This window comes from Nycticebus coucang, chromosome 2 (assembly GCF_027406575.1).
Source record: "Nycticebus coucang isolate mNycCou1 chromosome 2, mNycCou1.pri, whole genome shotgun sequence".
NCBI lineage: Eukaryota > Metazoa > Chordata > Mammalia > Primates > Lorisidae > Nycticebus > Nycticebus coucang.
In genome coordinates this window covers 145,184,146-145,208,907 of record NC_069781.1, presented here as the reverse complement: position 1 = coordinate 145,208,907, position 24,762 = coordinate 145,184,146, and the positions used below count along the sequence as shown (strand labels likewise).

Below are 24,762 nucleotides of genomic sequence, written 5' to 3'. Positions count from 1 at the left end.
AATGGTGAGAGGTGTGGGTCCAGTTTTAGTCTTCTGCATGTGGATAACCAGTTCTTCTAGCACCATTTGTTAAATAAGGATAGAATCAGAATCTTAGAGTTAGAAAAAACTTAAAAAAGGGCTGAATGCTTAGAAGCCCTTTGACCCACCTCCTAAGTTCTTAGGATTATTATTATTTTTTGGTTTTGTAGCAATTTTATGAGTGAATTTAGTGCTGAGCTGGTCTGAGATGGATGATAGGGTAATCTTCCTGATATGGGGACTAGTTGGGGGGTTCATAGTGTTAAAAATTGAATTCTGGGCTGCGCCTGTGGCTCAAAGGAGTAGGGCGCCGGCCCCATATGCTGGAGGTGGTGGGTTCAAACCAGCTCCGGCCAAAAACTGCAAAAAAAAAAAAAAGTGAATTCTCTGGTTTAAATTAAACAGGTTATGTGGAGAGGGAATTAAATTTTCTTTAAATGTAACTGGATTGACTAGTCTTAAATTATTGTTTGGATTCATTTGAACTAGAGGTTTCTGTTTTAGCATTTTTGTGTTTAGACATTTCTCATACATCTTAAGTTTTCTTGTTTCCTTCCTTAGGATATGGTCTACCGGATGATATTGTGATAGAAAAGAGGGGCAAAGGTGACACTTTTGTGGATTGCACAGGTGCAGATATTAAAATCTCATGCATAAAATTTGTTCAGCATGACGCTGTAGAAGGAATCTTAAGTAAGTATCTGAACATTTGGTGTTTGATTTGTCCTAATCTTTGAAGGAAAACTTTACCTTCTATGGAAGATAGAATTTAATGAAATACCACTCATGAGTACAGTAATACATTGTTTTACTACAAAGATACTGAGTTTTTCATAAATTCAAGGTTTGGGGCAATCTTGCTTCAAGCAAGTGTATTGATACCATTTTCCAGCAGCACATGCTCACTTGGTGTCTGTGTGTTCCATTTTCGTAATTATTACAGCATGTCAGACTTTTAAATTACATCTGTTATGCTGATCTGTGATCTTTACTATTACTACTGGAATTGTTTTGGAGCACTGTGAGCTGCATCCATTTAAGATGGTGAACCTAGTCATCAATAGTGTGTGTTCTGACTGCTCCTCCTAGTCTCAGTCCCCTGCCCCTCTCCTCCTCTGGCCTTCCTATTCCCTGAATCACAACAATATTGGAATTAGGCCCATCAATAACAACTATCCAGTGGCTTCTGAGAGTTCAAATGAATGAAAGGTTTGCACAACCCTCAGGTTAAATCAAAAACTGGAAATAATTCTACTCAGCACCCGCAGTACAGTGGTTACGGTGCTGACCACATACATTGAGGCTGCTGGTTCGAACCCGGCCTGGGCCAACTAAACAGCAATGACAACTGCAACAAAAAAAAGCCGGGCATTGTGGCAGGCTCCTGTAGTCCCAGCTACTTGGGAGGCTGAGGCAAGAGGGTTGCTTAAGTCCAAGAGTTTGAGGTTGCTGTGAGCTGTGATGGCATGGCACTCTACTGAGGGTGACAAAGTGAGACTCCACCTCAAAAACAAAAAAAACAAAGCTGGAAATAATTAAACTTAGTGAGGAAGCATGTCCCAAGCTGAGGCAGACTGGAGGTTAGACCTCTTGAAAGTTCTTGAGGGAAATTAAAAGTGCTTGTTGAGTCAACACTTGAATGATAAGAAAATAAAACAGCCTTATCATTGATAGGGAGAAAGTTGTGGTTTCGCTAGAAGAGTCAACCGGCCACAACATTCTCTTAATTCAGAGCAAGACCCTACTTTTCTTCAATTCTCTAAAGGCTGAGGGAAGTGAGGAAGCTACAGAAGAAAAGTTTGGAGCCAGCAGAGGTTGCTTCAAGAGATTTAAAGAAAGAAGCCATCTCTATAACATAAACATGCTAAGATGACTAATGGAGATAAATATGCTATAAACAACAGATTTTTTTTTTTTTTTTTTTTGAGACAGTCTCAAGCTATATATCGCCCTGGGTAGAGTGCTATGACATCATAGCTCACAGCAACCTCAAACTCTTGGGCTTAAGCGATTCCCTTGCCTCAGCCTCCCAAGTAGCTGGGACTATAGGTGCCCACCACAACACCCGGCTACTTTTTGGTTGTAGTTGTCATTGTTTGGCAGGCCCGGGCTAGATTCAAACCCACCAGCTGTGGGCTGGGGCCCTAGCCGCTGAGCGACAGGTGCCGAGCCAACAACAGATTTTTTTATATAAATGCAGCAGCCTTATATTAGAAGAAGATATCATCTAAGACTTTCATAGCAATAGAGACATCAATGCCTGGCTTCAAAGGACGGACTGAATCTCTTATTAGGGCCTAATGCACCTGTGGCTTTAAGTTGATGCCATTGCTCATATGCCATTTCCCAAATCCTAGAGCCCTTAAGAATTATGCTAAATCTACTCTGCCTGTGCTCTCTAAAACCTGGATCACAACACCTCTGTTTGTAGGACGGTTTACTGGAGGGTTTACTGTTGAGACCTTCTGCTTGGAAGAAAGGATTCCTTTCAGGAGGCTGATTGACAAAGCACCTAATCACCCAAGAGCTATGAAGGAGATGTACAAGTAGACGCGTTCATATTGTTTCAAAAACTGGAAACACAGCATTGTTTCCAATACAGCATTTATTCTGCAGCCCATAGGTCAAAGAGTAACTTAGCTCTCCAGTCTTATTACTTAAGAAATAGACTTCATAAGGCGGTGGCTGCTCTAGATAGTGACTTCCCTGATAGATCTGAGCAAAGTCAATTGAAAACCTTCTAGAAAAGATCACCAGTCTAGATGCCATTAAGAACATTTGTATTGCCGGGCGCGGTGGCTCACGCCTGTAATCCCAACACTGTGGGAGGCTGAGGAGGGAGAATTGCTTGAGCTCAGGAGTTTGAGACTCGCCTGAGCGAGAGTGAGACCCCAACTCATAAAAAAATGGAAAAACCCAGTCTGGCGTGGTGGTGAGTGCCTGTAATCCCAGCAGCTTCCAGAAGCTGAGGCAGTGGGATGCCCACAGCCCTAGTCTGAGGTTGCAGTGAGCTACGACACAACTGCACTCTGCTCAGGGGCATAGGGTGGGACTCTGTCTCCAAAAAAAAAAGCAAAGAAATAAAAAATAAGGAAAAAAAAATTCGTACTCACGGAAGGAGGTAGAAGTATCAACATGAGCAGGTGTTTGGAAGAAGTTGATTCCACCCCTCATGGATGTCGTTGAGAGGTTAAAAACACAAGTGGAGGAAGTAATTGTGTATGTGGTGGAGATAGCAAGAGAAGTAGAATTAGAAGTGGAGGCTGATAATGTGAGTGAATTGGTACAATCTCATGACAAAAACTAAGTGGACGAGGGTTGCTTTTTATGGATCAGCAAAGAGTGGTTTCTTTCTTTCTTTTTTTTTTTTCTTTTCTTTTTTCATTTCTTCTCCCTTCCCTTTCCTTCCCTCCCCTCTCTTTTCTTTTCTTTTTCTTTTTTTTTTTTTTTTGAGACAGAGTCTTACTTTGTTTCCCTGAGTGGAGTACTGTGGACTCACAGCTCACAGCAGCCTCAAATTCCTAGGGTCAAGTGATCCTCTTGCCTCAGCCTCCCATGTAGCTTGGGACTATAGGTACCTCCCACAATGCCCAGCTAGGGAGAAGTTTCTTGAGGTGGAATCAACTGGTGAAGATGCTGTGAACAATGCTAGAATGACAGCAAAGGATCTAGAATATTACGTAAGCTTAATTTATAAAGCAGTGGCAGGGTTTCAGAGGATTGACTCCAATTTTGAAGGAAGTTCTACCTTGGGTAAAATGTTGTTACAACAATATCACATGCTACTGTGAATCTTTTGTGAGAAAAAGAGTCAATTTATACACAAACTTCATTATTTTCTTTAAAACATTGCAAGCCAGCCCAACCTTTAGCAGCCACTACCCTTGTCAGTCAGTAGACATCAACACTGAGGCAAAAATATCACAACTTGCCAAAGACTCAGAAGGTCGTTAGCATGTTTGAGCAAAATAAAGGATATTAAAATTAAGATATGTAGATTTTTTAAAAACGCTAATGTTATCTCACCCTTAACAGATTATAACACATGCAAACATAACTTATGCGCAAAGACCTGTGTGACTCACTGTGCTGCCTGCTCTGTTGTGTGGAGAGCCTGCCCTGCAGTGTCTCTGAGCTGTCCCTCTGCCTGCTGTATTGTGGTGTGGAGAGCCTGCCCTGCAGTGTCTCTGAACTGTCCCTCTGCCTGCTGTATTGTGGTGTGGAGAGCCTGCCCTGCAGTGTCTCTGAGCTGTCCCTCTGCCTGCTGTATTGTGGTGTGGAGAGCCTGCCCTGCAGTGTCTCTGAGCTGTCCCTCTGCCTGCTGTGTTGTGGTGTGGAGAGCCTGCCCTGCAGTGTCTCTGAGCTGTCCCTCTGCCTGCTGTGTTGTGGTGTGGAGAGCCTGCCCTGCAGTGTCTCTGAACTGTCCCTCTGCCTGCTGTGTTGTGGTGTGGAGAGCCTGCCCTGCAGTGTCTCTGAGCTGTGCCTCTGCCTGCTGTGTTGTGGTGTGGAGAGCCTGCCCTGCAGTGTCTCTGAGCTGTGCCTCTGCCTGCTGTGTTGTGGTGTGGAGAGCCTGCCCTGCAGTGTCTCTGAGCTGTGCCTCTGCCTGCTGTGTTGTGGTGTGGAGAGCCTGCCCTGCAGTGTCTCTGAGCTGTCCCTCTGCCTGCTGTGTTGTGGTGTGGAGAGCCTGCCCTGCAGTGTCTCTGAGCTGTGCCTCTGCCTGCTGTGTTGTGGTGTGGAGAGCCTGCCTTGCAGTGTCTCTGAGCTGTGCCTCTGCCTGCTGTGTTGTGGTGTGGAGAGCCTGTCCTGCAGTGTCTCTGAGCTGTGCCTGCTGCCTACCGGTTGTGGTGTGGAGAGCCTGCCCTGCAGTGTCTCTGAACTGTGCCTGCTGCCTACCGGTTGTGGTGTGGAGAGCTTGCCCTGCAGTGTCTCTGAACTGTGCCTGCTGCCTACTGGTTTTGGTGTGGAGAGCCTGCCCTGCAGTGTCTCTGAGCTGTGCCTCTGCCTGCTGTGTTGTGGTGTGGAGAGCCTGTCCTGCAGTGTCTCTGAGCTGTGCCTGCTGCCTACCGGTTGTGGTGTGGAGAGCCTGCCCTGCAGTGTCTCTGAACTGTGCCTGCTGCCTACCGGTTGTGGTGTGGAGAGCTTGCCCTGCAGTGTCTCTGAACTGTGCCTGCTGCCTACTGGTTTTGGTGTGGAGAGCCTGCCCTGCAGTGTCTCTGAGCTGTCCCTCTGCCTGCTGTGTTGTGGTGTGGAGAGCCTGTCCTGCAGTGTCTCTGAGCTGTGCCTGCTGCCTACCGGTTGTGGTGTGGAGAGCCTGCCCTGCAGTGTCTCTGAACTGTGCCTGCTGCCTACCGGTTGTGGTGTGGAGAGCTTGCCCTGCAGTGTCTCTGAACTGTGCCTGCTGCCTACTGGTTTTGGTGTGGAGAGCCTGCCCTGCAGTGTCTCTGAGCTGTCCCTCTGCCTGCTGTGTTGTGGTGTGGAGAGCCTGCCCTGCAGTGTTTCTGAACTGTGCCTCTGCCTGCTGTGTTGTGTGGAGAGCCTGCCCTGCAGTGTCTCTGAGCTGTGCCTGCAGATGGAAGCCTGGTGAACTCCTATTCATGTGCACAGCGTGAGAACTCAGGAAGCTTACCCCAAAGGGAAAAATAATTCTGCCTGTCTTAAAAATGTGTGAGTTTAATATTGGTTTCTTTTCTGTGTGATTATTATTTTTTTCTTTTAAAACATTCTAATGTTGTGGTCTGTGTTCTTTATATTCAACTTAGAGTGAAATTAGCTGTCTTTGTTTTGCACTGTTATTTCCTAGGGTCTGTATCCCTTTTCCTGAATTGGGCTCTTTCTCTTCTGAGATACTCTGCAAAGTTTTTCTCTGATACTTATCTTTGATGATGAAAGTTGTTTTGTATTTCTGAGGTCAAGTCCTTCTTTTTAAAAAATGTTGCTTCTAGATTTTAGAAAATAACTCTAAATATTTGTTTGTTCTATATTTTATAAATTTGTAATTCAGATAAAAAATTTTTTTTTTTTTTTTTTTTTTTGCTGTTTTTGGCTAGGGCTGGGTTTGAGCCCATCACCACTGGCATATGGGGCCGGCGCCCTACTCCATTGAGCCACAGGGGCCACCCACGCCTGGCTATTTTTTTGTTGCAGTTTGGCCGGGGCTGGGTTTGAACCCGCCACTCTCAGTATATGGGGCCAGCGCCATACCCACTGAGCCACTGGCACCACCCCAGATAACAAAGTTTTAGTGGTAGCTATTGAGAAATATTTAGACTGTATCTAAGATCAGCCCTAGGCTATCTCTAATGTTGGAAAAAGCACATTATTTAAAGCTGTCAACCGTATGTTTGCATCATAGTCATTCATAGTGGTAAGACTACGTTGGAGAACTGTGTTCTGCAGTGTGAAACCACAGGAGTCACAGTGAGAACGTCTGCAGAATTTTTAATGAAGAACTCGGATTTATATGGTGCCAAGGTGTGGTAAGCTCCTGTCTTTATGGGGAAGTAGTTTGGGTTGAAGTTCTAGATAAACATATAGAATATGAGAGCAAGAGGAAGTGCATACTGCTATTTTCTTTCTTCGGAGAAACTCAGACATGTATTTACTAAGTCAGCCAAACTCAATTGTACAAGGTTCTTTTTTTTCTTTTTTGAGACAGAGCCTCAAGCTGTCACCCTGAGTAGAGTCCTGCGGCATCACAGCTCACAGCAACCTCCAACTCCTGGGCTTTAAGTGATTCTCTTGCCTCAGCCTCCCAAGTAGCTGGGACTACAGGCACCCGCCACAACACCTGGCTAGTTTTTGGTTGTAGTTGTTATTGTTGTTTGGCAGGCCTGGACTGGATTCGAACCTACCAGCTCTGGTGTATGTGCCTGGTGGCTTAGCCACTTGAGCCATAGGCGCCAAGCCAGTACAAGGTTCTTGTGGTACTGCATTTTTAAAACATTAGGAAGAAAAATAATAAATCTCACAATTACTTTATTGTAACTTTAAGAGAGGTTTAGATCCTTAAAATTATAACTCTGTGGCTCAGTGCTTGTGGCTCAAGCAGCTAAGGCGCCAGCCACATACACTGGAGCTGGTGGGTTCGAATCCGGCCCATACCCACCAAACAACAATGATGGCTGCAACCAAAAAAATAGCCAGGCATTGTGGTGGTCGCCTGTGGTCCCAGCTACTTGGGAGGCTGCAGCAGGAGAATTGCGTCAGCCCAGGAGTTAGAGGTTGCTGTGAGCTGTGATGCCACGGCACTCTACCCAGGGCTACAGCTTGAGGCTCTGTCTCAAAAAAAAAAAAAAAATTATAACTCTGTAAGCAAGGGAGCATTACTTTTCAATTGCTTTATTCTTAATTAAACTTAATTCATTCTTAATTAAACTTTTGTACATACTTGTAGATTCACAGACTGTTATAGGAAATAATGCAGAATGGTCTTATGTGTGTGCCCTTTCCCAGTGTCCCCCAGTGGTAACATCTTATAAAACTGTAGTATAATATCACAACTAGAGGGTTGACACTGACTCAGTGAAGTTAAAGAATATTTCTGGGCAGCGCCGATAGCTCAGTTGGTAGGGCGCTGGCCACATACACTGAGGCTGATGGGTTCCAACCTGGCCTGGGCCAGCTAAAACAACTGCAACAAAAAAGAAATAGCCATGCCTTGTGGTGGGTACCTGTAGTTTCAGCTACTTGGGAGGCTGAAGCAAGAGAATTGCTTAAGCCCAAGAGTTTGAGGTTGCTGTGAGCTGTGACATCACCGCACTCTATCAAGAGCGACATAGTGAGACCCTTTCTCAAAAAAAAAAAAAAAAAGTAAATAAAATAAAGAATATTTCTATTACCACAGAGATCTGAAGTGTCCTCTTTTTCAATTTTTAAAGGTTTTTTATTTTTATTTTTCACATGTATAAATTTAAGAGGTCCATGTGCAGTTTTGTGACATGGATGTATGGCAGAGTGGTGAAGTTGGGGCTTGAAGAGTAACCATCACTTGAATAACGCATGTGGTGCCCACTCAGTAACCCCTCATCCGTCTCCTTCCTCTCACCATGTCTCCCTCGCAGCCAAACCTGCTTGCCTTTCCTACCAGCCTCCTCCTCGGTTGGCAACCCCTCATCTGTTTCATTTCTGTTCTGTCATCATTTTAGAAATGTCATATAAATGGGGTCATGCAGTGTGTAACTCACCTCCTGGGATTGGCTTTGTTCACATAGCCAGTTTTCTGGAGTTCTGTCCAGGCCATGGTGTGTCCTGGTTGTTTCTTCCTTTTTACTGTTGACTAGTCATCCTGTGTGTGGTTGTTCCTCAGTCTGTTTGATCCCCCGTTGAAAGTCATATCGTCTTCAATTTTCACCTGTTATGAAGAAAGCTGCTCTAAACATCCCTGCACAGGTTTTTGAGTAAATAAAGTTTTTTTTTTTTTAGGGGTTAAGTACCCAGGAATGTAATAGCAGGCTATTTGGTAGTTGTGTGTTTAAATTGTTTTAAGATTAAGAAACTGCTATAGTGGGGCTGCTCCCGTACCTCAGTGAGTAGGGTGCTAGCCACATACACTGAAAGTGGTGGGTTCAAGCCCAGCCCGGGCCTGCTAAACAGCAATGACAACTGCAAGAAAAAAATAGCTGGGCGTTATGGTTGGCACCTATAGTCCCAGCTACTTGGGAGGCTGAGGCAAGAGAATTGCTAGAGCCCAAGAGTTTGAGGTTGCTGTGAGCTGTGATGCTACGGCACTCTACCAAGGGCGACATAGTGAGACTCTGTCTCAAAAAGAAAAATAAAAAAAAAGAAACTGCTAGAGTGTTTTCCACAGTGATTGTGCCATTTTACGTTTCCACTAGCAATGCTAGTATGATCTAGTTTCTCTGGATCCTCAGGAGCGTTTAGTGCTTTGACTATTTTTTATTTTGACCATTTCTGGTAAGTGTGTAGGAATGTCTTATTGCAGTTTTAACTGTCATTTCCCTGGTGGTAATGATGTCAAATGGATTTTCATAGGCTTATTTGCTATTCTTTTATCTTTTTTGGTGAAATCCTTTTCATGACTTTTGCCCATTTTCTAATTGTATTTTGTCCTTTTTTTACTGTCTTTTTTTACTTTTAAAGTTGTATTTATATTCTAGATAATAGTCCTTCATTGGGTGTGTGGTTTACAGTTAATTTCTGCCACTGTAGCTTGTCTTTTCATCCTCATTTGGCTTTTATAAAGTTTTTAATTTTGATGAGGTCCAGTTCATCAGTTTTTTAAAAAAAATTTTCAGTATTTTATTAGGCAAATTTTCAAACATACAGTACCGTTGAAAGAATTATACAGTGATCACCCAGACATCCACCACATACATTTTAAACTTTTTTTTCTTCTTCACATGTAGGGACTTTGTTCATAGGGAGGCCACAAGTTGTGTGCCTCTCATCACAGTGACCCCAGATTCCTGTTGAGTGTGTTATAATCAGGATCATTTATTTTTATGGGTTAATCTTTTGAAGCTTAAGAACTCTTTGCCTAGCTGTACACTCCAAAGATTTTCTGTTATTTTTCTAAAAATTTTATAGTTTTATTCCTTTTTTTTTTTTTTTTGAGACAGAATCTCACTTTGTTGCCCTTGGTAGAGTGCTGTGGCATCATAGCTCATAACAACCTCTAACTCTTGGGCTTAAGTGATTCTCTTGCCTCAGCCTCCCAAGTAGCTGGGACCACAGGCGCCCACCACAATGCCTGGCTATTTTTTTGTTACAGTTGTCATTGTGGTTTAGCAGGCCAGGGCTGGGTTCAGACCTGCTTGCCTTGATATACATGGTTGCACCCTACCCACTGAGCTACCAGCGCTGCCCTAAAAATTTTATAGTTTTACATTTTATTTTATTTATTTATTCTGTTTTGCAGAGACAGAGTTTCACTTTATCGCCCTAGGTAGAGTGCTGTGGCGTCACACAGCTCACAGAAACCTCCAACTCCTGGGCTTAGGCAATTCTCCTGCCTTAGCCTCCCGAGTAGCTGGGACTACAGGCGCCTGCCACAACGCCCAGCTATTTTTTTGTTGCAGTTTGGCCGGGGCCGGGTTTGAACCCGCCACCCTCAGTATATGGGGCCGGCGCCCTGCTCACTGAGCCACAGGCGCCGCCCAGTTTTACATTTTAAATATGCTTATGATTGATTTTTAAGTTAGTTTTAATATAGATGTGAAGTTTAGCTGAAGGTTCATTTCTTTGTCTCTCCATATCTAATTGTTCCTGCACCATTCTTTTTTTTTTTTTTTTTTTTGTGGAGCCAGAGTTCAGTTTATTGCCCTCGTAGAGTGCTGTAGTATAACAGCTCACAGCAACCTCCAATTCGTGGGCTTAGGCAATTATCTTGCCTCAGCCTCCTGAGTAGCTGAGACTACAGGTGCCTACCACAATGCCCGGCTATTTTTTTGTTGTTGTTGTTGCTGTTTGGCCAGGGTGGGGTTTGAACCCACCACCCTCAGTATATGGGGCTGGCGCCCTACCCACTGAACCATAGGTGCCACCCTGCACCATTTTTTTTTTATTAATATTAAATCATAGCTGTGTACATTAATGCAATCTTGAGGCACCACTGTACATTGGTTTTATAAACAGTTTGACACATTTTCATCACACTGGTCTTCCTGGCATTTTCTTAGTTATTGTGTTAAGACAATTATATTCTACATTTACTAAGTTTCACATGTACCCTTGTAAGACCTGCACCATTTCTTAAAAAGGCTGTCCCTCCTTCAATAAATTGGTTTTCCAATTTCTTTTCTTTTTTTTTTACTTTTTATTTTTTGAGACAGAGTCTTACTGTGTTGCCCTTGGTGGAGTGCTGTGGTGTCACAGCTCACAGCAACCTCTAACTGTTGGGCTTAAGCGATTCTCTTGCCTCAGTTTCCCAAGTAGCTGGGACTACAGGCACCCACCACAAGCCTGGCTGGGTTTTTTTTTTTGTTTTGTTTTTTTTTTTGTTGTTGTTGTTGTTGTAGTTGTCATTGTTTGGCAGGCCTGGGCCTGGTTTGAACCCTCTAGCCCTACTGTATGTGAGTGGCTCCTTAACCGCTTAACTACAGGCGCTGAGTCTGGTTTTGCATTTTCATCAAAAGGCATTTAGGATGCTGGGCGCAGTGGCTCACGCCTGTAATTCCAGCACTCTGGGAGGCCAAGCCGGGTGGATTGCCTGAGCTGAGTTCGAGACCAGCCCGAGCAAAAGCAAGACCCCATCTCTAAAAATAGGTGTTGTGGCGGGCACCTATAGTCCCACCTTCTCAGGAGGCTGAGGTAAGAGAATCGCTTAAGCCCAAAAGTTTGAGGTTGCTGTGAGCTGTGACACCAGCACACTCTACCGAGGAGGACAAAATGAAACTCTGTCTCAAAAATAAATAAATAAATAAAAATTTAGGCACATTTGTGTGGGTCTGTTTCTGGGTTCTGTTTTCTGTTTAATTGGTCTGTATACCTATTTGTTACTCCACTAAAACCTTAAAGTATATACCAAGTCTTGAAATTCTATAGAGTGATTTCTCTCACTTTATCTTTTTCAAAATTGTTTTAACTATTCTAGTTACTTTGTCTTTTAATATAAATTTTAGAATAGTCTTTTCTATATCTAGAAAAAATCATGCTGAGCTTTGATAGATTTTTTTTTTTTTTTGAGACAGAAGTCTCATTTGTTACCCTTTGTAGAGTGCTGTGCTGTCATTGCGCATAGCAACTTCAAAATCTTGGGCTTCAGCGATCCTCTTGCCTCAGCCTCCAGAGTACCTTAGACTACAGGCACCTACCACAACACAGCTGTTTTTAGAGATGGGGGTCTCACTCTGGCTCAGGCTGGTCTCAAACTTGTAAGCTCAAGCAATCCACCCGCCTCAGCCTCCCAGAGTGCTAGAATTATAAGGTGTGAGCCACCCTGCCCAGCCTTTTTTTGTTTTTCTTTCCAAACCTTAGCTTTCTTTCTTTTTTTTTCTTAGTATTAAATCATAGCTGTGTACATTAATGCGATCATGGGGCACCATACACTGCTTTTATAAACAATTTGACACATTTTCATCACACTGGTTAACATAGCCTTCTTGGCATTTTCTTAGTTATTGTGTTAAGACAATTATATTCTACATTTACTAAGTTTCGCATGTACCCTTGTAAGATGCACCGCAAGTGTAATCCCACCAATCACCCTCCCTCTGCCCATTCTCCCCCCTCCCTTCAGTCCCTCTCCCCCTTCCCCATATTCTTAGGTTATAACTGGGTTATAGCTTTCATATGAAAGCCATAAATTAGTTTCATAGTAGGGCTGAGTACATTGGATACTTTTTCTTCCGTTCTTGAGATACTTTACTAAGAAGAATATGTTCCAGCTCCATCCATGTAAACATGAAAGAGGTAAAGTCTCCATCTTTCTTTAAGGCTGCATAATATTCCATAGTGTACATGTACCACAATTTCTTAATCCATTTGTGGATCGATGGGCACTTGGGCTTTTTCCATGATTTAGCAATTATGAATTGGACTGCAATAAACATTCTGGTACAAATATCTTTATTATGATGTGATTTTTGGTCTTCTGGGTATATACCTAGTAGAGGAATTACAGGATTGAATGGCAGATCTATTTTTAGATCTCTAAGTGTTCTCCAAACATCTTTCCAAAAGGAATGTATTAATTTGTGATTCCCACCAGCAGTGTAGAAGTGTTCCCTTTTCTCCACATCCATGCCAACGTCTCTGGTCTTGGGATTTTGTGATATGAGCTAATCTTACTGGAGTTAGATGATATCTGAAAGTAGTTTTGATTTGCATTTCTCTGATGATTAAAGATGATGAGCATTTTTTTTTCTTTATGTGTGTAGGCCGTGTGCCTGTCTTCTTCAGAGAAGTTTCTCTTCAAGTCCCTTGCCCAGCCTGCGATGGCATCACTTGTTCTTTTCTTGCTTATACATTTGAGTTCTCTGTAGATTCTGGTTATTAAACCTTTGTTGGAGACATAACCTGCAAATATCGTCTCCCATTGTGAGGGCTGTCTGCTTGCTTTACTACTGTGCTCTTGGCTGTGCAGAAGCTTTTTAGTTCGATCAGGTCCCAATAGTGTATTTTTGAAGCTGCTTCAATTGCCCGGGGGTCTTCCTCATAAAATACTCACCCAGACCTATTTCTTCAAGGGTTTACCCTGCACTCTCTTCTAGTATTTTTATAGTTTCATGTCTTAAGTTTAAATCTTTAATCCAGTGAGAGTCTATCTTAGTTAATGGTGAAGGGTGTGGGTCCAGTTTCAGTCTTCTACAGGTTGCCAGCCAGTTCACCCAGCACCATTTGTTAAATAGGGAATCTTTTCCCAACTGAATGTTTTTAATTGGCTTGTCAAAGATCAAATAATGGTAATTAGCTAGATTCATCTCTTGGTTCTCTATTCTGTTCCAGACATCTACTTCTCTGTTTTTGTGCCAGTACCATGTGGTTTTGATCACTATCAATTTATAGTATAGTGTGAGGTCTGGTAGTGTGATTCCTCCTGCTTTGTTTTTATTTCTGAGTAATGTCTTGGCTATTCAAGTTTTTTTTCTGATTTCATATAAAGCAAAGTATTATTTTTTCAAGATCTTTAAAGTATGACAGTGGAGCTTTAATAGGGATTGCATTAAAACTGTATATTGCTTTGGGTAGTATGGACATTTTAACAATGTTGATTCTTCCCAGCCATGAGCATGGTATGTTTTTCAATTTGTTAACATGTTCAGCTGTTTCTTTTCTTAGAGTATTTCATAGTTCTCTTTATAGAGATCTTTCACGTCCTTTGTTAGATAAACTCCCAAATATTTCATCTTCTTTGGCACTACTGTGAATGGAATGGAGTCCTTAACTGTTTTTTCAGCTTGACTGTTGTTGTTATATATAAAGGCTACCAATTTATGAATGTTGATTTTGTAACCTGAGGCGCTGCTGTATTCCTTGATCACTTCTAAGAGTAGAATCCCTGGTGTTTTCCAGATATACAATCATATCATCTATGAAGAGCGAAAGTTTGATCTCTTCTGACGCTATATGGATACCCTTGATCACCTTTTCTTTCCTAATTGCAGTGGCTAAAACTTTCATTACAATGTTAAAGAACAGTGGAGACAATTGGCAGCTGTATCTGGTTCCTGATCTGAGTGGAAATGATTTCAATTTAACTCCATTCAATGCGATATTGGCTGTGGGTTTGCTGTAGATGGCATCTATCAGTTTAAGAAATGTCCCTTCTATACCAGTTTTCTTAAGTGTTCTGATCATGAAGGGATGCTGGATATTATCAAAAGCTTTTTTGCATCAATTGAGAGAATCATATGGTCTTTGTTTTTAATGTGTTTATGTGCTGAATTATACTTATAGATTTACATATATTGAACCAGTCTTGAGACCCTGGGATAAAACCGATTTGTTCATGATGTATAATTTGTTTGATGTGTTGATGGATTCTGTTTGTTAAGATCTTGTTGAATATTTTTGCATCTATATTCATTAGTGATATTGGTCTATAATTTTCTTATCTTGTTGGGTCTTTTCTTAGTTTGGGGATCAGGGTGATGTTTGCTTCATAGAACATGTTGGGTAGTCTTCCTTCTTTTTCTACATTTTGGAACAGGTTGAGTAATATAGGCACTAGTTTCTCTTTAAAGGTTTGGTAGAATTCTGACATGAAGCCATCTGGTCCTGGGCTTTTCTTTTTAGGGAGATTTTGTATGGTTGATGCTATTTCCGAACTTGATATAGGCCTGTTCAACATTTCCACTTGATTCTGGCTAAGTCCTGGAAGGTGATGTGCTTCCAAGTATTGGTCAGTTTCCTTCAGATTTTTCATATTTCTGAGAATCAAGTTTCTTGTAATATTCATTAAGGATTTTTTGAATTTCTGAGGAGTCTGTTGTTATTTCGTCTTTGTCATTTCTGATTGATGAAATTAGAGATTTTACTCTTTTTTTCCTGGTTAGGTTAGCCAAAGGTTTATCTATTTTATTGACCTTTTCAAAAAAACCAACTTTTTGATTTATTGATCTGTTGTATAATTCTTTTGTTTTCAATTTCATTTAATTCTGCTGTAATTTTGGTTATTTCTTTTCTGCTACTGGGGTTGGGGTTGGAATGTTCTTCCTTTTTCAGTTGCTTGAGATGTCCCATTAAGTTGTTAACTTCCTCTCTTTCCGTTCTCTTGAGGAAGGCTTTCAGTGCTATAAATTTCCCTCTTAGGACTGCATTTGTGGTATCCCAGAGGTTCTGATAATTTGTGTCTTTATTGTCGTTTTCTTCCAGAAATTTCACAATTTCCTTCTTAATCTCATCTCTGACCCAGCTATCATTCAGCATAAGGTTATTTAATTTCCATGTTTTTGTATGAGTATGCAGATCCTGTTGTTACTGAGTTAAACTTTTATTCCACGGTGGTCCAAGAAGATGCAAGGAATAATTTCTGTTCCTTTAAATTTACTGAGATTAGACTTGTGACCTAAGATGTGATCCATTTTGGAGTATGTTCTGTGGGCTGTTGAGAAGTATGTGTATTCCATTTTGTTGGGATGAAATGTTCTGTAGATATCTACTAAATACAAATGTTGGATGGTTAGGTTTAAATCTAAAATTTCTTTGGTTAGCTTAATATTGGAGGATCTATCCAACACTGCAAAAGGAGTGTTGAAATCTCCGACTGTATGGAGGTGGAGGAAATCAAGTTGCTCATGTCTGTTAGAGTTTCTCTTATCAATTGAGGTGCATTCTGGTTGGGTACATAAATATTAATAATTGAAATCTCATCATATTGAGTATTACCCTTAACAAATATGAAGTGACCATTCTTATTCTTTCATCTTTAAAGGTAAGATATGACTCTTTTTTTTTTGTTATTTTGTCTTTTGTTTTTTTTTTTTGGCCGGGGCTGGGTTTGAACCCGCCACCTCCAGCTTGTGGGACCAGTGCCCTACTCCTTGAGCCACAGGTGCCACCCAAGATATGACTCTTGTATGTAGCAAATGTCTGGCCTGAGTTTTTGTATTCAGTGAGCTAACCTGTGCCTCTTTAGAGGACAGTTTAAGCCGTTCACATTAATGGAGAATATTCATAAGTCTGGTATAATTTTGGGTATCGAGTTTTTCGAAAGTCCAGTGGACATTTTTAATCCTTTCACCAGTGTGGAAGTTGGAGTTTGATCAAAAGTTTCTGAGTGAATTTACTTTTGTAGTAGAGGATTGGGCTGGTCATTATGGTGGATAAGTCTGCGAATATCCTGAAGAGCTTGTTTGGTTATGGCAAGTTTCTTCAACATATGAGTGTCATTAAAGTATTTAATTTCTCCATCATAAATGAAACTCAGTTTATCTGGATACAGGATCCAGGTTGAAAGTTATTTTGCTTTAGGAGATTAAAAGTCGATGACCACCCTCTTCTGGCTTGAAAAGTTTCAGCAGAGAGATCTGGAGTCATTCTAATATTCTTCTCTTTGTAGGTAATGGATTTCTTACAACTGGCTGCTTTCAGAATTTTCTCCTTCATATTAACTTTAGTGAAGTTAATTATGATATGCCTGAAGGATGTCTTATTTGGTTTGAGTCATGCTGGGGTTCTAAAACTGTCTGCTATCTGAATTTCAGAATCTCTTGACATGTCTGGAAATTTCTCTTTCATAATTTCATGGAGAAGGGCTTCTGTGCCTTGCGAAGCCACTTCATCACTTTCAGGGTTTCCAATGAGGTGGATATTAGCCTTCTTCAAATTTTTCAGAGCTGTCTGAGAGAATTATCCGTTTTTGCTCTCCATTTCTCTTCCTCTTTGAGAGGTTAGGTGCTTTCAAAGGCTTTGTTTTCAATTTCAGAAATTCTTTCTTCTGCTTGCTCCACTCTGTTATTGAGGGATTCTACTGTATTTTTCAGATCTTTCAGGCCTGCAAATTCTTGCTTCAGTGCGTCAAAGTCTTTGGTTGTTTTGTCTTTAAATTCGTTAAATTCTTGAGACAACTTTTGAATTTCTTCTCGAATTTCTAATTCCAACTTTTGAATTGCTCCTTGAATTTCTAATTCCAAATTTTCCTCCATTCTGTTAATCTTGTTTGCAGTCCAAATTCTGAACTGGATTTCAGACATCTCGGCCAGCTGTTTATGAATGGGATCTTCAGTTACATCTGCCATATCTTTTCTTGTCGGGGTTGATCTACTCTGGTTATTCATGTTACCAAAGTTTTTCCGCTGATTCCACCCCATGATTATTTTACACCATTTTGTTTTTCCCCTGGAGCTTTGTCGAGGATCCATACAGTGCTATGGCCTGAGAAATTGCAGCCCTGTTTGTTGTGGTGCTGCTAACTGGTTCTGTCTTGTTTTCAACTGGACTCTGACTGACCCTAGTGAAACAGTTACTCTGGGTTGAAGTCTAGGCTGTGGAGAAATACCAGCAATTAAGTCACCCCGACCCCCACAGACAACAATTGGAAAAGGAAAATCAAACCTTCCTACAACCACACATCCAGGGCACCACTTGAATAGTTCTCAGGCTATTGGCTCAGTTCAAAATGTCCAAATCAATTGTGTCAATCAGCACCTGTCTCAGGCGGGAAAGTTTAAAAAGTCTCTGGCAAGTGGATAGCAGGGATCTGGTGACAAGTCAGATATGACTTGCTCTGGTGCTCTGTGAAGTCAGGGGGACCCACCCAGCAAATAGATTAGTCTGGGAATGTTGATGCCTCCTTCCCCACCTTGTACCTCTGTCACACCCAGTCACTGATAGCCCCTTAGGGCTGTGACCCAGTTGCCTCTAGTGAAGAGATATTACAGGTGTTTGCACCTGCCTGAATCACAAGGAAATCTGTATCTGCTCAGCCAGGCCACTGCACTCTGCCTCTATCCAGCAGGGGGTTGGTGAGGCCTGACAACCTCGGGTGCTTGATTTAGGCCGGGGGGTGTTCACTCAGTTCCAGCCCCGCCCCTGATTGATGTAACTGACAGAAGAGAAGAGATCAACTTTGCGGGAATTTGTTTCTGTCCCTGCTAAATTCCCCTGGGAAAGAGAAGCTGTTTTGAGTTCCCAGAGCCTGCACCTCAGGCCCTGTAGGTTTGTATTCGGTTAGCTGTCAGTTCTAGCCTCCTGCCTTCCTTTGTCTATAGTCTGACATTCCCCTGAGGGCTGGGTGTGTCTTAGGCTCAGTAAAGCGGTCTTCTGGGGCAGCCACCCCTGGGAATTTCCTGGCTCTGCACGTGTGTTTTCTAGTCCCTGCTCTCCACCCAGGCTGGTACTTCCTCAGACAAACCCTTTACTCACGGGGCCTGCATTTCTATCCCAGATCTGTTCCGCAGTGGTTTCTCCCTGAGAAGATGCCCGTCCTCCTCTGTTTGCGCAGGGAGACAGGGTGTGTGGCTTTGGAATATCCAGGAGTGAGCCCTATTGTTGCCAAAAATGGCTGCTGCTGTGCGCCTCGGGGCACCACTGCTCCGGTATGGTTCCCTCTCAGCCAACCGTCCTCTCCTCCTGTGCCGCAGAATCAGTAATGATCAGCTGCAGACTAGGCCCTGTCCACACCCCTCGATTAATCACCCAAGAATCTGGACTCCTGGGGGACAGGCCTCCAGACCTGAGTGAGAGTGGAGGGGAGTGCTGGGAGCTCAGAATTGCAGGTAGAGAATATATAGTTTTATACAGTTTTATGCCTGGCAGGAGAACGCCGTGGCACCCTAGTAGGGGAGGTACGTCCAGTTTTTAGAGGGTCTCTCCCATGGAGTGTAGTGGGAGGACCTTTGAACTCTGCTCATTTGTTTTTGGGGCACTCTCAGCCGTTCTCATGGGGGAGGGGACTCCTGTCCGCTTGGTGATGGATTTTGTACCTTTTGTTTGTATTCTTGGGGTTGCAGCTTGCCTCGGTGGGGTTGATGTGCATTCTTCAACCTTCTTTCTTGGTGTAGCTCTAATCTACCAGGTTACTTGCTAAATTTTTGTCCTTTAACTCTCCTTCTGTATGGGAGCTTCTGTGGAAAGCTGGCTTCAGTCAGCCATCTTGTCTTCGCCCCAGCTCCCATTAATCTTTCTTTAATGGCTAGGGAGTAATTGTAGTAAACCTTTTCCAACCCTGCCTCTTAGAAACTGATTGTCTTGATATCAAATTATAACTTATAGGGTGCTGGTATAGAAATATATCCTGGGAGTAAGTGTATCCTGACCGACAATGAGATCCATCACTGCAAGGAAGGTATCCTCATTAAGGTGAGTATCAGCTGAAACACTCTCTTTGCAAAGGTTAAAATGATTTCATATGAGAAATTACGTTTTACTAAACTGCCATGTTGGGTTCACTTTCCGTGGTTTATTTTTTATTTTTTACTTTTATTTTTTGAAACAGTTTCACTCAGTTGCTCTGGGATTGATTCTCTTGCCTCAGCCTTCCAAGTAGCTGGGACTTGAGGCAGCAGCCACAGGGTCTGGCAATTTTTATTTTTATTTTTTTGATTTGTGATCTTGCTTTTGATCAGGCTGGTCTCAAACTCCTGACCTCAGGCAATCAGCCCACCTTGGCCTCCCAGAGTGCTAATATTACAGGTGTGAGCCACCTTGCCTGGCCTGTTTCCACAGTTTAAAAAACATAAACAGGCAGTAGCTAGGGCGCCAGCATATACACCAGCCCAGGCCTGCCAAGCAATGACAACTACAACCAAAAAATAGCTGGGTGTTGTGGTGGGCACCTGTAATCCCAGCTGCTTGGGAGTCTGAGGCAAGAGAATTATTTAAGCCCAAGAGTTGGAGGTTGACTGTCTCAAAAGTAAATAAATAAATAAATAACAAGCATAAACAGCACCTAAGTCTTGATGATATCAGTAGTTAGTGATTGAAAGTATCTTATGGGAGTACTCAGTTGCCTATAGATCTGTAGAAGTGAGAGAGGAATACTTTGTCACTCAGAACTCGGGATGTTCTAACAACATCTTAATAAGCAAAACTTTTCCATGTTAATTTTAGAATAGTATGAAAAAATATTTATACAGTAGGCAGTGTTGAATATGACAGTTCCATAAAATATTTGTTTTTAATGCCATAGGACTTTTTAGATGAACATTATGACATTCCCAAAATATCCATGGTGAATAATATCATACATAATAATGAAGGTTATGGTGTTGTCTTGGTGAAACCTACAATTTTCTCTGACCTGCAAGAAAATGCCCAAGATGAAACTGAAGGTATGCTATATTTAGTAATGTTTTATATGTTAAATGCAGATCTAATTTACTTTATTTTAGCATTAAACTCTTAAGGATGTGAATCTTTTTCTCCTTCAATATAATCGCAGAATATGCTTTGGGCATGGAGAGAGAAACTTGGTAAAGCCATTAACATCATAGACTCTCACAGTAAAAGAAACTTTCCAGGTCGAGTATTACTTGTTCAACTGTTTGTTGAAAACCTTGATATGTGGTTTCTGTGGTCCTGCAGTCCGTGTTTATCATGCCTGGCTTCTATAAATGCATAGAGTAGGGATGAACATGTGATAGCAGTGGTGGCTTCTGCTCAAGTTTGTTGAGGATGGAGATAGTGAAATGAATGTGCCAGATTGGAGGCTGCATTTACTGATGGGGATAGTGGAATTTCCTCCTACTTTTTTATTTGTATTAGTAAACACTTCCCTGTTCCTGTCTTTTTGGCAGCAACAGTGAGCTAACTCAGTTGAAATTGGTGAATTTTAAGCCACGATGCAGATCTCTGTTAAACTTCAGTTCTAGAGAATGATCAAGCATTCATGTGATCGATGAACATTTAAAGTAGTTTAAAGGGCCAGGCACAGTGGCTCACACCTATAATCCTAGCACTCTGGGAGGCCGAGGTGGGTGGATTGCCTCAGCTCACAAGTTCGAGACCAGCTTGAGACAGAGCAAGACCCTGTCTCTAAAAGTAGCTGGGTGTTATGGGGGGCACCTGTAGTCCCAGCTACTTGGGAGGCTGAGGCAAGGGAATCCCTGAACCCAAGAGTTTGAGGATGCTGTGAGCTATGATGCCATGGCACTCTACGAGAGGCAACAAAGTGAGACTCTGTGTCAAAATATAAATAAATACATAAATAAATAAATAAAGTAGTTTAAAGAACAGTCCTAGTCATCCATTGGGATTAGCTCTAGTTATCTCTCTGGGAGATACAAAGATTACAGGTGTGAGCCACCACCCCTTGCCTGTTTCCATGGTTTAATAGGAGGAAAATTCCCACTGTCTGACAAGGGTGACATCAAGCTGTCAGCTGGGCAGGCCTCTCTTCTGAAAGCTCTGGTGGAAAATTCTGGCAGATTTCTTTCTTTTTTTTTTTTTTTTTGGAGACAGAGCCTCTCTATATCATCCTCAGTAGAGTGCTCTGGCGTCACAGCTCACAGCAACCTCAAACTCTTGGGCTTAAGTGATTCTCCTGCTATAGCCCCCCAAGTAGCTGGGACTATAGGTGCCCGCCATAATGCCCGGCTATTTCTTTGTTGCAGTTGTTTAGCTGGCCCAGGCTGGGTTCGAACCCACCACCTTCAGTGTGCGTGGCTGGCACCATAACCACTGTGCTATGGGCCCTGAGCCAACTCTGGCAGATTTCATTCCTTTAGGTTGTAGGTCTGAGGCCTCTGTTTTCTTACTGGCTGCTGGCTGGGATAATATAATACTCAGCTCCTACGGGCCTGCCACCTCTCAGTCACAAGAGTACCTACCTTAAGGCAAAGCTGTCATGCTTAGAATCTCAATGACCTCTTTGCAACCAGCTGGAGAAAACTGATTGGTAATCTTAGTTACATTGCAAAATTGCAATGCAAACCCCTTTTGCTATTTAACAATTATGAAGGTACTACCAGTGGGAATCATGGGGCCCATCTAGAATTAGTTGCTGGATTAGGAGTTCATTTAAGAAAAGGAACACTGTCTTATAAACCTTTGCATCCTAGCTCCTAACATAGCAGATTGTAAATATCCAGAGCGTGTCTGTTAAGTGAACGAGATTCTAGGATAAAAAGGGTGAACAGAGTTTGAAATTGGTGATCCTGTGTAAGGATGAGGAACTTTGGCACAAAAACAAGGCAGCTGCCCATTGAGATTCTTATGGCAAAAGATTTGTAAAATCAAGTTAAATGACAGTAGGAATTGGGAGAAAAAACTTGAAAACCCTATCTGACTATGGTAGAAATACGTGTTTTAGTTGAGCTAGCTTACACATTAACTTCATTATAATTTGTTGTTTTTCTAGGAAATAGAGCACTTAGACTTCAGACGAGTGGAGAGGCGGATGTAGCTGGAAGAGTGGGTCTGGAAGAGCTAGTTCAATGTGCAGCTGGTCAAATGGAGCTTCATGAGAGATCCGACCTTTCTGAGACAGTCGGGGGAAATTGTGAAATTATAAATGAACTAGTTGCTGCCTCTACGCAAAAAGGCCACATGAAGAAGAAAAGGCTGAGTGAGCTGGGGATCACACAGGCTGATGAGAACCTCATGTCACAGGAGATGTTTGTCAGAATTGTGGAGAATCAGTTCAGATGGAATGGGAAAGGAAGTTTTGGGACATTTCTTTTCTAATCACAATGATGTCAATAGACAGCAAAATACTGGAGTTTGCACATGCTGCCCTGGGAATCACTGCTGCCATTGTAGTCTGCTTCATGTACTGATTGGGCTTGAGTAAATGTAGACTTATTGCTATTTGCAGGTGTTGCATACAAAGCACTTCTTTATCAGAAAGATCATAAAAATACATAAGCTGGAAAATATTTGGAGATTTCTTGTCTGAAAGCCTTGCTTTCTTAAACACAGTTCTCTCATATTACACCTGTTAGTAACTTTCTAGTGTAATTACACTTCACTTCAGAGAGGAGGAAGCAAGGCAGAGAATGCAGGGCAGTGGGTACAAATGCAGCAGGCCTTATAGGTGCAGTGTTCCTTTTAGAGTTGTCTGTTTGTCCTGATTACAGCAGGTCTGGTTTCTGTGCTTGTTTGCACAATACTTACCTTAAGTTTTTGTGATAGAGAAGTTATCTGCCTCATCAGACTTATTATTGAGGATCCGAGAGGGATGCATTTGTATGGTGAACTGTGCAATCATCTAAATAGCAATAAATGGCATAGTGGCTTTGAAACAGACATGAAGGGAGTTGTTCAGAGCTGATGTGTGTGGAGAGCATTTTCACTATTGCTGAATGTGAATGATCAGAAAAAGGATATTTTTCTATCACTGTAACAACAATATTCTGATATTTCTTACACAATTAAAATGATCACCTATATAACCCATATCAGCTATGTTTTCTTGGTATTATATTGTAAAACATAGCTTTAAAAAATGTTTATAACAGAGTATATGTGACATTAATATGCCTAATAATTAAAATTTTAATGATACAATACTAAAATTGAATCTTGTTATATTTTTTCAAACCCAATATGTAGCAAATGTCATCCTTTGAGGAAGACGTAATATCTTGGTATCTTTTTAATGTTTCAGAAAAAAATATTACATTTTTTTTTGCTAAGAGTGGTTATGTTTGTTTTTAAAATTTGAAAAAATATATATATGTATTTTATTTTATTTTTTTGAGACAGAGTCTCAAGCTGTTGCCCTGGCTAGAGTGCTGCGGCATCATAGTTCACAGCAACCTCCAACTCAGATTCAAGTGATCCTCTTTTTTCAATTTTTCTATTTTTAGTAGAGACAGGGTCTCTTGCTTTTGCTCAGGCTGGTCTTGATCTCACGAGCTCAAGCAATCCACCTGCCTCGGCCTCCCAGAGCCACCACGCCTGGCCTTGAATAAATAATTAACTTGTTTTTCAGATGCTACTAAATGTGGAAAGATGTGTGTTAGATTTATGGTTTGACCAATGTAAGATATTAAGTTTTCTTCTTTTTAAAAGTTCTCTTGTAGGCTTGGCTCAGTGACTAGAGTTTTCTTGTAGCTCAGTGATTAGAGCGCCAACCACATATACCAGGGCTGGTGGTTCAAGCTAAACAACAATGACAACTGCAACCAAAAAAAAGCCGGGTGTTGTGGGGGTGCCTATAGTCCCAGCTACTTGGGAGGCTGAGGCAAGAGAATGGCTTAAGTCCAAGAGTTGGAGGTTGCTGTGAGCTGTGACTCCACGGCACTCTACCAAGGGTGACAAAGTGAAACTCTGTCCCCCCGACCCCCCCCAAAAAAACCCCAGCATTGCTTACACTCCTAACAAAAGTGTATGGGAGTAACATTTGGCTACTCTATAGCATCAAATATTGTCAATTTTTAAAAAAATCTTTTTTTAAACAGAGTCTTACTATGTCACCCTTGGTAGAGTGCTGTGGTATCTCAGCTCACAGTAACCTCAAACTCTTGGGTTTAAGCGATTCTTTTGTCTCAGCCTCCCAAGTAGCTAGGATTATAGGCACCTGCCACAACACCCAGCTATTTTTTTGTTGTGGCTGTCGTTGTTTAGCAGACTCTGCTGGGCTTGAACTTGCAACACCCAGGGTATGTGGCTGGCGCCCTAACCACTGAACTAAGGGTGCCGAGCCATGTCAATTTAAAATTTAAAAAATGCTTCTCTGATGAATGAACAAAAATTTTTTTTTTTTTTGTGGTTTTTGGCCGGGGCTGAGTTTGAACCCGCTACATACGGCATATGGGACCGGCGTCCTACTCCTTGAGCCACAGGCACCGCCAACAAAAATTTTAATTCGTATTTATTTCAGTACTATAGTTTATTTCATCATGTACTATGTTTTTACATTTTTTTTGAGGTATTGAAAGTATTTAAAGAGGGGGCCCA

The 24,762-nt window shown here is 41.9% G+C and overlaps 1 protein-coding gene and 1 pseudogene across 1 annotated transcript in view; one reads left to right on the top strand and one right to left on the bottom strand.

Moving 5' to 3' along the window:
• SHCBP1 (SHC binding and spindle associated 1) overlaps positions 1–23,352 on the top strand; it is a 92,676-nt gene extending 69,324 nt beyond the window's left edge. The window contains exons 10-14 of the mRNA XM_053582073.1: positions 583–714; positions 6,374–6,492; positions 19,135–19,221; positions 20,051–20,192; positions 22,220–23,352. Of these exons, the coding sequence (XP_053438048.1) occupies positions 583–714; positions 6,374–6,492; positions 19,135–19,221; positions 20,051–20,192; positions 22,220–22,545 (806 nt within the window). The 3' untranslated portion in view covers positions 22,546–23,352. The remainder of the gene's footprint in view (positions 1–582; positions 715–6,373; positions 6,493–19,134; positions 19,222–20,050; positions 20,193–22,219) is intronic.
• LOC128580335 (uncharacterized) lies at positions 9,379–9,532 on the bottom strand (annotated as a pseudogene).
• Positions 23,353–24,762: the final 1,410 nt, after the last annotated feature.